Raw genomic sequence first — 13,756 nt, 5'->3', positions numbered from 1 at the left:
TCGATTATTTATTTTATAATTTATTCAATTACATCTTTACTCTTATATAAAATTAAATCTAACATTAAGTAACAGTTTATTGTTTTTTAATTGAAGGGTTTGTAACCTTTATCCTTCATGGCAAAAGTTTATAAAGTTTTTACTCCACTCGATATCATCCCTTTTGTGAAATTAGTAAAGGGGTCAAATTACTTCGACCTACAAAATTACATTCTACCAAAATAACACAATTTTCTTTCAAACCAATGTTCCTATTAACACAAGCATCGGCACTCCCCGTGTCTACCAGAGACTGAAAAATCAAATTGAAGCTATGGCTCCTCTCAAAATTCTGATGGTAACAATCGCCTAATCAATGCATTGAATAGATTTCTTTTGCTCGGTTGTTTCTTTCTCACTATTTGTAGTATACATTTCTCAGGTTGCAGAGAAGCCTAGCATTGCTCTCTCAATTGCTACTGTGCTCTCTCGTGGCAAAGTACTTGCCCTTTACTCTCTTTCGTTGCTTTTTAGATAATTAATTCAACTTCTTTTAATACTACAATGTCTATAGCTCAAGAAAACAAGTGAATTTGGTGTATCAAGCTTATTACGTTTCAGTTGAATGAGAGCTATTGATAAAACATATCTTTGATAATAAGTCGAACTTAGAGTAACCAATTTTGGATTAATAGATTGATTATTTTTCATATGCCATATTTTAGACCCATTAGTTAGTTTCTGTACTTTAATCCAATTGTCTGCAACTTTAGTTAGGATTTGTGTGAAATAAGCTCTTGGTCCTAACCCTTAAATCTAATGCTAGTTTCATGTTACTTCACTTCTTAATGGATTTATTTTAGGCTCTACTAATTTCTTGAATGCCATGTTTTTTGGTATCAGAAATTTACAAGGTTTGAATTTCATGCTACAGATGTTTACAAGGAAGGGTAGTACTGAGGTTCACGAGTTCGATGCTGTATTTCTTGGATCTCAAGCGCATTATAAAGTCACATCGGTCATTGGGCATGTTTTCAGGTCTGCAGTTGTTTACACTTGTGATTTTCAAGGAATCATTTCCTTGTAGAGTGTGTTTAGAATACTTCAAGAAATGAATTTAATTGAATCCCTCTTATGGTTTAGAGTCTTGTCAATTGTACTAATTTTATACTCTAGAATTTAATTATTTTGGGAATAAAATATGTAATTCAATATTATTTTTTATTTCAATCAAATAGGTAGGAGTAATTAGAAATGGGGGGAAATTTGAAAGACTATCTCTACATGTTAGTTCCTATTCAACCTCTATGGATATTTAAAGTGTTTCAGTTTTATGCCTTTTTTGTTGTGATTCTTTAAGATTTTGTTTAGAGGTGAGCTATGTAATAAGCAAAATCAAATTCTGGACTTAGAGAGTAGGAAATGAAAGTTAATGATAATTATGTAAAGTTTGCTATGCTCTGTCCATAAACTTGTCTCAGTTTGCTTACAGAAAAAGAACCTTGCTGTTATGTTTGTGTGCCTCTCCCTCATGCATGGTTGGTCATGGAGATGTTGTTTCTTGGAGGTGGTTTTTTTTTTTTTGGTTTATTTGGCAAGAAAGGAATAAGAAATTTCGAAGATGTTAGAGCAGAGGAGGCAATTTCTTGTGGGATAGAGTTTTGTTCTTACATTTTTATGGGCTTCTGGTGTTGGATAAGTTTCAGAATGACTTGAGGTTGATGTTATTTTTTCTGTTACTTTTTTTTTCCTTGGGGATATTTGTTAGGGGCAGAGAATAATAGAGTGTGTGTGAGAGCTTTTCAAGTACTCAATAATTTTGAAGATTGGCCATCATTGATGATAAGAAGAATCTAATAATGGCAGACTGATTGGATCTACTGAGAGAACTCTAATAACAAATTATGTGTTGAAGATTAATAGATAAGGTTCTTTGTGGTGGAATACTAGTTCACTTCCTTTGAATCCTTTCTTTCTTATTGATATATTGTTTGTTATCAAATATATATAGTGCTGGAGGTTCAATTTAGCCACTCCTTCCAATCAATACTCCCTTGCTCACCATCTTTCTTTTTCATGCATAAATGTGATGCTTAAGCTTTATCTTGCCATAAATTCTCATTTCCTTTGCAGTTTTGCAACATCATCACAGTTCTTAGTCCGTTGTTAGGAAAACCTAAATGATATTAGGTTCTTTGTGTGCTTGAAGATGTAGCATGGCTATGTTGATAATACTATTGCAATACTCTCCTTCGTAATATTTAACCCTGGGGTGACTCATGTCTTAGGTTAGCATACTTTAATAGCGTTGTTGTTTAATAATGAGTCCTATTAGGTTATGATGAAGGAGAGAAGGTATTCAGTGAAGTGGGTAGTGATTAGAAGATCTCGTACTAAAATGGGCTTGGAGATCAACAATCTAGAGAAGAGGAACTTGGCTCTTTTAGGAAACGGCTTTGGAGATTTCCTTTGGGGAGTAAATCTCTTTCGCATGTGTGATTAAAAGCCAATATGGGCTCCTAGATAATAGGCGGTTTTCTAAATTAAAAATACAATTTCTATTGGAAGTCTGTGGGAATTTATAATTCAAGGATGTCATGGTTATGCTTCTAATCTTAAGTTGGTTGTTGGTAATGATGTAAGATTCATTTTTGGGAAGACATTTGGGTTGGTTCCTCTAGTTTGACATCTTTGTTTCCTTGGTTATATAGATTATTCTCTTGTATCATAATGTGAGCTTATTGTCAAAATAAATAAATGACTTTTTTTTTTCTTCTAACTAAATGAGGAAGTGATTCGACCTCTAACCCATATTTTTATTCTATCTCTACAGCCTTAACTTTTTAAGAGAGTAAAGTTCAATGCATTTGCATGATCTTGTTGTGCATCAATCTCCAAAAACTGTCATGAAAAAAGTAGCAGAAAGGAAGTAAAAAGTTAGAGTTGTTAGACAATTCAACCTAAAACATTAAGTTGATAGGTGGATGGTCTAATCATAATATAGGTGATGTAGGACATATAGGAAGGATGATAGGGCTATTTGGTCTTTGTCTTTCTATGTTTAAGACTGAGTTGTCTTAGTAATGATAGAAGGCTTTATTTACAGCTTAAAAAAAAAAATCCTAATCAAAATATTTTTTTAATAATTGTAATCTGATAGGAACCACTCCCAACTCAACCAACCCACATACAAACAGCAAGCAAACAACCAAAAAAACCTAGAAAATAACAGGAAACAGTAGCCAAATACCCAGAAAATAGTATATACTTGTATTGATAATCAGCAAACCAAATACACAGATAATGAAACTAGCTAAGACTACCCAGCAACACAATCAAATAAATAGCAAAACTCAAACAAAAGAAATTAAGATAACGCTGGACTTCGAGGGCCAGCTCCTCCCTAACCTTATTTATCCTTTCCTACACCCTCATCCTCCAGGTCTCATCATTACCCTCCCCAAGTAGGACTACCTTGTCCTCAAGGTGGGAAGATGGAAATTTTTTACTCGACACCACCCCATTCCTATACTCTTCCACATCCTCCTCTTCTTTACCTGACTCCTCTTCATCTTCTTCATCAACCAAAAGCACCTAGAACTGTATTTCTTTGCAGCGATGTCCAGAAAGAATTTGGCGTCATATCGAAAGCAAAGGCCTTTCTCTTTTTTTCTTTGCATTTCACCTTCTGTCATTCATCGGAATGGAGTTGTTCTGGGGAGAAAAGTGAGAATCGGCCGACCAGTTTGCTGTTGTATTCGAGCTCTGGTAATTGGCAGTTGTCGTGGCACCAGACGATGCCTCTTCCCAATATCGGCACGCTGGTGAGGGGGTGGTTGTAGGTCTCGGGTTATTGAGACTAATTTGGATCTTGCTAAAGTTGGCTGATTGGTTATAAGAAGAGTGGATCTTTGCCTTGAATTCTCCTAACCCAATTCCTTGCCTTAACCCAATTTTCTCTAACCCAATTCCACGCTTGGGTCCAATATTTGTTGATCCAAGTCCACGTCCAAGCCCAATTTCTAATGGTCCAAGCTCACGCCAAGTTACATTTGTTCTCCCATGTTTGCCCGACCCAATTTTTAAATCCCCCAAGGCCTAATTTTTTTTTTTTTTCTATTCGTTGGGCTAACTCTAGTAATTGAATTAAATTTGTGGGCTAGGCTAACATGATTTCAGCCCTGATTTCTGTGTTGAGCCCATTTAAGAAGGCCACCAATATCTCTTTTTTCTCTTCCACCAGAGGAGCTGAAATGGCTTCAAACCTTCGCCAATATTCTTCCACCGTGCTCAGCTATCGGATTCCCATTAATGCCTTATAAGGACTTCCCTCCTGTGAACCATTGAAACGATGAAGCAGCGCTAGCTTGAAAGCCGACCAAGATGTTACCAACGCTCGGACCTCCATCCACTGATACTAGTTGACGGCGTTGCTGTCCATACACACGGCCGCTGTCGTCGCGAGTTTCTCCGTATTTGAGATTCCGTTAACAGTGAAGTATCTCTCTACCCTTAACACCCAATCGTAGGGATCTTCATAGGAAAAAATGGGAAACTTGAGTTTCCGGCCACTCAATTCACCGCGATTTTGCCCGTATGTGTTGGAAGTTCCAGCTTCAGTTTGACTACCCAGTCTGCTCTCTCCCTCTTTTTTATCCTCCAACTCTCTCTCCATAACTGAATTCCTCTGCTGTCCTAGCCAACAATTGCCACCTGTCCTAGCCTAAACCCATGGAAAATTCCTGCCAGCTTCCTTTCAATCCACAACTTGCTACCTTATTTATCCTTTCCTACACCGTCATCCTCAAGGTCTCATCATAATCCTAACAAAACAATAAAATAAAGTTTAGTTTAACTAAGACAACTCAATCCTAAAATATATAAAGACAATGACCAAATAGCCCTTCGCATCTTGCCTATATGTCCTACATATTTGCATGGATTCTGGTTTAAGGAAAACTCAATACAGCTGACATCATCCAATTAAAGTGCCATCAAATGAGTCTCTCCACGATTGGTGTGTTATGTGCAAAAATGATGCAGAATCCTCTGACCATTTGTTCCTTCACTGCCCAATGGCTTCACAAGTATGGGCAAAAGTTTGTAGTGAAACCAATCTTCAACGGGTTACTCCTGCATCTTGTTATGATTTATGTATGGAGAACTTTACTTTCTTTGGTAGAGGAAAAAAGGTCAAGACTCTCAGAAATTGTGTGATTCTCACTCTTTTATGGGTATTTGGGGTGAAAGAAATAAAAGGATTTTTGAAGACAGTGGGGAAGAAGAAACTGAAACTCTATGAGGCAAGATCAAGTTCTTGCCATCTCTTTGGGCTTCTGTCTCAAAAGACTTTGAGGACGCCTCTTTTTTCTTAATTCATCTTATTTGGTTAGGCGTAGTTAGATAATTTTGGTTTTTAGGAGTTGTCCATGCCATATTGTCTATCTGATTTTGGGTTTCTTTTTGCACTGGCTCATGATACTCTTTGTAAAGCTTTAGCCCCTTTTAGATGGGTTATTTTTGTAATAGTGGATTTCTGATACACTTTCTAAGTTTTATTTCGTCAATATACATGTCTTATGTTTCCTATAAACAAAAAACTTTAGCTGTGTAATATGTTTTTGCATTGCATGCCTTAGTTTTAGTAACTCTTTAATTATGTTCGTCATTTTCTTTATCAATTTCTTCTTTGTGCAAATGTAGTGTAGATTTTCCAGCAACATATCAAGATTGGTCTATCACTGATCCTTTAGATCTTTTTGAAGCTCCAGTTCTGAGGACAGAGTCAAACCCAAAGGTATCTGTCTTTGTGTTGTTTGCCATCAGTTTCATATTTTTTCTTTTCCTTGAACTTGTATATGAGTTAAAATCGCAATTAGAACAGATTTGTAATTGTATCTTGAAAACGTCTTTATTATGATTATAATATATCTTTTACATTGCTAGACTTTTTTCTTATTTGGGATTATCAAAACATGCATCCTACAACTACATTATGAAAAAAAAATGTGTTTGCATAAAGTTTCGTGATTTTGTATGATACAGTGTTGTGACATTTGGATCTTGTTATCTCTTAGTAAATTTTTCTATACCCTGTATAGTTTCAAAATTACTCATAGACTATCGGGTTTCAAAAGGTGATACATGATGTCCTATCGTCTATTAATGTTGAGTTAATTAGTTACTTTACCAATTATGACCATTAAATTAATATGAACTATTTCTTTTTTTGTTAAAGTTTGAAAATGACTTTTTTATTTTATCCTCACATATATTAAATAGAGTTTACTGATATTTGATAGACAATATTTTCATTTTACTATTTGATAAATCACGCAATAGAAAAATTGGTTTGCACAATCTTGATGGTATTCTCTTAATTACATATTAAAATGATTAATTATAAGAAAAAATTAAGATATATATAAGCAGATTTATTTTTCAGTTTATAACTTCAGATTTTTTAAAATAATCATCTTATAAATATATCTGTGATCTGAAAAAAGAAAATTAACATCCATCATATATGCCCCAAATTTTTTTCATAGTTCATGTGTTTTTTTATTGTCTCCTACCATGGGTTTATGCTGCTTAAAACTATTACTGTGCATTGTATTTCATTCTTCAAATTTGTGTTTGACAAAAAGTATAAAACAAATATGAAAATTGGGGTTTAGGGTTTTTAAGATATGGACACACAACATTATTAAAATGAAAAAGTGAAAGTATGTCTGGTAGAATGACTAAGAACGAGTAAAACACTAAAGATGAATTTGGTAGAATCTTGTTTTTAATTTTTTTTTTTCAATTACTTGTAACTATATGATGGAACCACCTGCTCAAATAACTCAATTCCAACACACACACACAAGAGCCGAATGGAAATAACACTCAAAGGAATTAAACATGAGGTACCTTATAATGTTCGGAACTTTGCTTAAAACATACTTCACAACTATATCACTACGTGAGCAACTCAAATCACCTCTTCTATTATTTCATCAATTAACTCATCAAACTAACCTTTGTGCTCACTTCAATCGATATAACTTCTTTGCTCTTCCCAATCCACTTCTAGCAACTTTCTTCCTCCACCCACTGACCAAAATATCACCACCAAACAACTTGTCCATGTCTAATAATAGCCAAGTCCCTATCATGCAAGAAAAAAATTATAAATTGATGTATTAAGGGTTGATAGATTTTAAAAAGCATCTATAGAGTTGCTTACGTTCTAGTGTATCGCTTAGCGATCTGGTATAAATAAGCCTAATCGCTTAACGATCTTTTACCATACTTGATCGCTTAAGTGATCTGCTGCCATATCCCAGACTTAATAGCAGATCGCTTAACCGATCTTCTACCATATACTTGATCGCTTAAGCGATTTGTGATCTACTGCATTATACTAGACATACAGATTGCTTAAGCGATACACCAAATCGCTTAAGCGATCCATCATATCCAGAACACTTTTCAATCATCTCCACCTACAATCGTTGCTACACCCCCGTTACCACAATGCAGAAAAATCAACAAATTTCACCCTTTCAACTTGCATTACTTCAAACACAACCCATAACCTAAACAACTAAATCAAAATCATAACCAACCTATCTATCATTAATATTGTAAATTGAAATATAAAATGCAAAGAGGAGATCACATACCTGGACAAAATGTTAGGCGGAGGATGAGGAGGAGGAAGATTTGTGCGGAGAAGATGTTTGGCGGAGGAAGAGAAGGTTAATGACAAAGGAAGAAAAATGTAGAAAAGGAGGAAGAAGAAATGTGACGAAGAAGAAGAATGCAGAAGAAGAAGAAGTAGTAGATGAAGGTTAGAGAAACAACAATCAGGAGGGTGCGTTAATGGCGGAGAAGAAGAGAAGGTTTGGTTTTGTTTGCAGAATTTCGGCTATTTGGGGACATATTATAATTTTAAAAGATTACACAATACTTTATTAATCCTAATTAACCACTAATCATGTTTAGTTAACCTTAAAAATAATAAACTATTTATTTATACTTTCAAACTACTTGACCTTTTAATTAAATTTGAACTTGATTTAGTCTTCTAATAAATGCCCCTAAGAGCATCTAATACTTTCTAATAACTGTGAGTGCTTTATATTTCATTATTTATAAGAGGTGGATTAAATAACCCTAGTCAATCCAACGATCAAAAACTCCACTAATAAGAGGTATCTAATCAAGGGGACTACTAGCCAGACCTAAGGTTTTAAACTGTTGTAATAGAAGGACAAAAGTTATAATTATTCAATTGGAGATATCCAACGATTGTTACTTTTACCGAATATATAAAATGACTTTGAGTCTTCTTTTATTTTCGAAAGAGAATTTAAACTCAAATGTTTTTAGAAACTAAAAAAAGAGCCAAAATAATTTTTTTAAAGGAACAAAAAATTAAAACTGAATGAAAATTTAATAATTAAAAACTAAAAAAAAGAATAACAGCATTTTTTATTTTGATATATATTTAAAAAAAAGAATATTTTTTTAGTTTTTAATTTTAGTTCGATTATTTATTTTATATTTTATTCAATTACATCTTACTCTTATTAAAATTAATCTAACATTAGTAACAGTTTATTGTTTTTTATTGAAGGGTTTGTAACCTTTATCCTTCATGGCAAAAGTTTATAGTTTTACCCACTCTGATATCATCCCTTTTGTGAATTAGTAAGGGTCAAATTACTTCGACCTACAAAATTACATTCTACCAAAATAAACACATTTTCTTTCAAACCAATGTTCCTATTAACACAAGCATCGGCACTCCCCGTGTCTACCAGAGACTGAAAAATCAAATTGAAGCTATGGCTCCTCTCAAAATTCTGATGGTAACAATCGCCTAATCAATGCATTGAATAGATTCTTTTGCTCGTTGTTTCTTTCTCACTATTTGTAGTATACATTCTCAGTTGCAGAGAAGCCTAGCATTGCTCTCTCAATTGCTACTGTGCTCTCTCGTGGCAAAGTACTGCCCTTTACTCTCTTTCGTTGCTTTTAGATAATTATTTCAACTTCTTTTAATACTACAATGTTTTATGCTCAAGAAAACAAGTGAATTTGGGTGTATCAAGCTTATTGCGTTTCAGTTGAATGAGAGTTTTGATAAACATATCTTTGTAATAAGTCGAACTTAGAGTACCAATTTTGGTTAATAGATTGATTATTTTCATATGCCATATTTTAGACCCATTAGTTAGTTTCTGTACTTAATCCAATTGTCTGCAACTTTAGTTAGGATTTGTGTGAAATAAGCTCTTGGTCCTAACCCTTAATTCTATGCTAGTTTCATGTTACTTCACTTCTTAATGGATTTATTTTAGCTCTACTAATTTCTTGATGCCATGTTTTTTGGTATCAGAAATTTACAAGGTTTGAATTTCATGCTACAGATGTTTACAGAAGGGTAGTACGAGGTTCACGAGTTCGATGCTGTATTTCTTGATCTCAACGCATTATAAAGTCACATCGGTCATGTCATGTTTTCAGGTCCGCAGTTGTTTACACTTGTATTTTAAGGAATCATTTCCTTGTAGAGTGTGTTTAGAATACTTCAAGAAATGAATTTAATTGATCCCTCTTATGGTTTAGAGTCTTGTCAATTGTACTAATTTTATACTCTAGAATTTAATTATTTGGGAATAAATATGTAATTCAATATTATTTTTTATTTCAATCAAATAGGTAGGGAGTTTAGAAATGGGGGGAAATTTGAAAGACTATCTCTACATGTAGTTCCTATTCAACCTCTATGATATTAAAGTGTTTCAGTTTTATGCTTTTTTTTGTGTGATTCTTTAAGATTTTGTTTAGAGTGAGCTATGTAATAAGCAAAATCAAATTCTGGACTTAGAGGAGGAAATGAAAGTTATGATAATATGTAAAGTTTGCTATGCTCTGTCATAAACTTGTCTCAGTTTGCTTACAGAAAAAGAACCTTGCTGTTATGTTTGTGTGCCTCTCCCTCATGCATGGTTGGTCATGGAGATGTTGTTTCTTGGAGGTGGTTTTTTTTTTTTGGTTTATTTGGCAAGAAGGAATAAGAAATTTCGAGATGTTAGAGCAGAGGAGGCAATTTCTTGTGGGAAGAGTTTTGTTCTTCATTTTTATGGCTTCTGGTGTTGGATAAGTTTCAGAATGACTTGAGGTTGATGTTATTTTTTCTGTTACTTTTTTTTCCTTGGGGATATTTGTTAGGGGCAGAGAATAATAGAGTGTGTGTGAGAGCTTTTCAAGTACTCATAATTTTGAAGATTGGCCATCATTGATGATAAGAAGAATCTAATAATGGCAGACTGATTGGATCTACTGAAGAACTCTAATAACAAATTATTTGTTGAAGATTAATAGATAAGGTCTTTGTGGTGGAATACTAGTTCACTTCCTTTGAATCCTTCTTTCTTATTATATGTTTGTTATCAATATATATAGTGCTGGAGGTTCAATTTAGCCACTCCTTCCAATCAATACTCCCTTGCTCACCATCTTTCTTTTTCATGCTAAATGTGATGCTTAGCTTTATCTTGCCATAAATTCTCATTTCCTTGGCAGTTTTGCAACATCATCACAGTTCTTAGTCCGTTGTTAGGAAAACCTAAATGATTAGGTTCTTTGTGTGCTTGAGATGTAGCATGGCTATGTTGATAATACTATTGCAATACTCTCCTTCGTAATATTAACCGGGGTGACTCATGTCTTAGGTTAGCATACTTTAATAGCGTTGTTGTTTATAATGATTCCTATAGGTTATGATGAGAGAGAGAAGGTATTCAGTGAAGTGGGTATGATTAGAAGATCTCGTACTAAAATGGCTTGGAGATCAACAATCTGAGAAGAGGAACTTGGCTCTTTTAGGAAACTTCTTGGAGATTTCCTTTGGGGAGTAAATCTCTTTCGCATGTGTGATTAAAAGCCATATGGCTCCTAGATAATAGGCGGTTTTCTAAATTAAAATACAATTTCTATTGGAAGTCTGTGGGAATTTATAATTCAAGGTGTCATGGTTATGCTTCTATCTTAAGTTGGTTGTGGTAATATGTATAAGATTCATTTTGGGAAGACATTTGGGTTGGTTCCTCTAGTTTGACATCTTTGTTTCCTTGGTTATAGATTATTCCTTGTATCATAATGTGAGCTTATTGTCAAAATAAATAAATGACTTTTTTTTTTCTTCTAACTAAATGAGAAGTGATTCGACCTCTAACCCATATTTTTATTCTATCTCACAGCCTTAACTTTTTAAGAGAGTAAAGTTCAATGCATTTGCATGATCTTGTATGCATCATCTCCAAAAACTGTCATGAAAAAAGTAGCAGAAAGGAAGTAAAAAGTTAGAGTTGTTAGACATTCAACCTAAAACATTAAGTTGATAGGTGATGGTCTATCACAATATGTGTGTAGGATATAGGAAGGATGCATACGGCTATTTGGTCTTTGTCTTTCTATGTTTTAAGACTGAGTTGTCTTAGTAATGATAGAAGGCTTTATTACAGCTTAAAAAAAAAAAATCCTAATCAAAATATTTTTTTAATAATTGTAATCTGATAGGAACCACTCCTAACTCAACCACCCCAATACAACCAAACAACCAAAAAACCTAGAAATAACAGGAAACAGTAGCCAAATACCCAGAAAAGTATATCTTGTATTGATAATCACAAACCAAATACACAGATAATAACTAGCTAAGACTACCCAGCAACAACTCAAATAAATAGCAAAACTCAAACAAGAAATTAAGATAACGCTGGACTTCGAGGGCCAGCTCCTCCCTAACCTTATTTATCCTTTCCTACACCCTCATCCTCCAGGTCTCATCATTACCCTCCCAAGTAGGACTACCTTGTCCTCAAGGTGGGAAGATGGAAATTTTTCCACCACCCACCACCCATTCCTATACTCTTCCACATCCTCCTCTTCTTTACCTGACCCTCTTCATCTTCTTCATCAACCAAAAGCACCTAGAACTGTATTTCTTTGCAGCGATGTCCAGAAAGATTTGGCGTCATATCGAAAGCAAAGGCCTTTCTCTTTTTTTCTTTGCATTTCACCTTCTGTCATTCATCGGAATGGAGTTTTCTGGGAGAAAAGTGAGAATCGGCCGACCAGTTTGCTATTGTACTCGCTCTGGTAATTGGCAGTTGTCGTGGCACCAGACGATGCCTCTTCCCAATATCGGCATCTGTGTGAGGGTGTTGAGGTCTCGGGTTATTGAGACTAATTTGGATCTTGCTAAGTTGGCTGATTGGTTATAAAGAGTGGATCTTTGCCTTGAATCTCTACCCAATTCCTTGCCTTAACCCAATTTTCTCACCCAACCCGCCTGGGTCCAAATTTGTTGATCCAAGTCCACGTCCAAGCCCATTTCTAATGGTCCAGCTCACGCCAGTTACATTTGTTCTCCCATGTTTGCCCGACCCAATTTTTAAATCCCCCAAGGCCTATTTTTTTTTTTTTTTCTATTCGTTGGGCTAACTCAGTAATGAATTAAATTTGTGGGCTGGCTAACATGATTTCAGCCCTGATTTCTGTGTTGAGCCCATTAAAAGGCCACCAATATCTCTTTTTTCTCTTCCACCAGAGGAGCTGAAATGGCTTCAAACCTTCGCCAATATTCTTCCCGTGCTCAGCTATCGATTCCCATTAATGCCTTATAAGGACTTCCTCCTGTGAACCATTAACGATGAAGCAGCGCTAGCTTGAAAGCCGACCAAGATGTTACCAACGCTCGGACCTCCATCCACTGATACTAGTTGACGGCGTTGCTGTCCATACACACGCCGCTGTCCCGCGAGTAAGAATTATGAAGTGTATTTTTCCTGGCCAAGTTTAGTATTGATTTAAGGGAGTTTTACTCCAAATATTGGTGGCTTGAGAAAGAAGTAGAAGTATAGCTAACTTAGAATTTGAGTATGCATGCATTATGTTTGATGAAATGTCCAAGAGAAGTGTATGTATGAGTGTATTTATTTGTGATCTTGATATGAGCTTGTAGATGATAGAGAAAGACTTATTTTTATGCTACATGGCATTCTTGCATTAAACATTTGCATTTAGAAAGAATAATAAGAAGAATCCATCTACACATATACATGCATACAAGCACACTAAAGAATAAAGAGAAAGAAAAAAAATCACTAAAGAACAAAAAGAAAGAAAGAAGAGTGCTAAAGAAGAGAAAAGGAAAGTTGTTGCGATGGGGAACCTGTGGGTGACAAGAAGAAGAATATTCCCACACGTACACCGCCTTTAGTGAGCGGCCTAAGAATAAGAAAAAGAATTTGTGCGGCCTATAAGAGTGCGTGTGGATGAAGGCTGTACCCAGAAGAAGTACCTACATGCACGCCACCTTAAATGAGTGGCCTAAGAAGAAAAAAAATTCGTACAGTCCGTAAGAGTGCATGTAGATGAGGACTGTACTCACTCACATGGCCAGGGTTCCGAATCCATGCATCAACTAAGTCCGATCGGCAAAACATAAGAAAGAATAAGAAAAAAGGAATAAGAAAGAAAAGAAAGAAAGGAAGAAATAAAGAAAAGAAACAAGAAAACAGAATAAGAAATAGAAAAGTGGAAAGAAAATGCATCTCTATGCATTTGTGCAATTGCATCTCATCCATGCATGATACCATGATTCCTATCATGGATAGTGAGAAATTAGCAGAAAGAACTGAAAGAACTAGAACAGAAAGAACTAGAAAGAAAGAACAAAGAAAGTCAGAAGAAAAGAACAGTGAGAACTAGAAAT

At 34.9% G+C, this 13,756-nt stretch overlaps 1 protein-coding gene across 4 annotated transcripts in view; it reads left to right on the top strand.

The window, feature by feature from the left end:
* The first annotated feature begins 204 nt into the window (after nucleotides 1-204).
* The window catches only part of LOC116112841 (DNA topoisomerase 3-beta), a 45,008-nt gene continuing 31,456 nt past the window's right edge, over nucleotides 205-13,756 (top strand). Inside the window, exons 1-4 of one of the 4 annotated variants that reach the window (XM_031398962.1) lie at nucleotides 205-337; nucleotides 422-478; nucleotides 914-1,017; nucleotides 5,683-5,776. In XM_031398962.1, the coding sequence (XP_031254822.1) occupies nucleotides 314-337; nucleotides 422-478; nucleotides 914-1,017; nucleotides 5,683-5,776 (279 nt within the window). In that variant the 5' untranslated portion in view covers nucleotides 205-313. The remainder of the gene's footprint in view (nucleotides 338-421; nucleotides 479-913; nucleotides 1,018-5,682; nucleotides 5,777-13,756) is intronic. The other 3 variants (XM_031398964.1, XM_031398965.1, XM_031398963.1) reach the window with 3 other exon arrangements.

This window comes from Pistacia vera, unplaced genomic scaffold, assembly GCF_008641045.1.
Source record: "Pistacia vera cultivar Batoury unplaced genomic scaffold, PisVer_v2 Contig67, whole genome shotgun sequence".
Taxonomy (NCBI): domain Eukaryota; kingdom Viridiplantae; phylum Streptophyta; class Magnoliopsida; order Sapindales; family Anacardiaceae; genus Pistacia; species Pistacia vera.
This window is presented reverse-complemented; position numbering and strand designations above follow the sequence as displayed.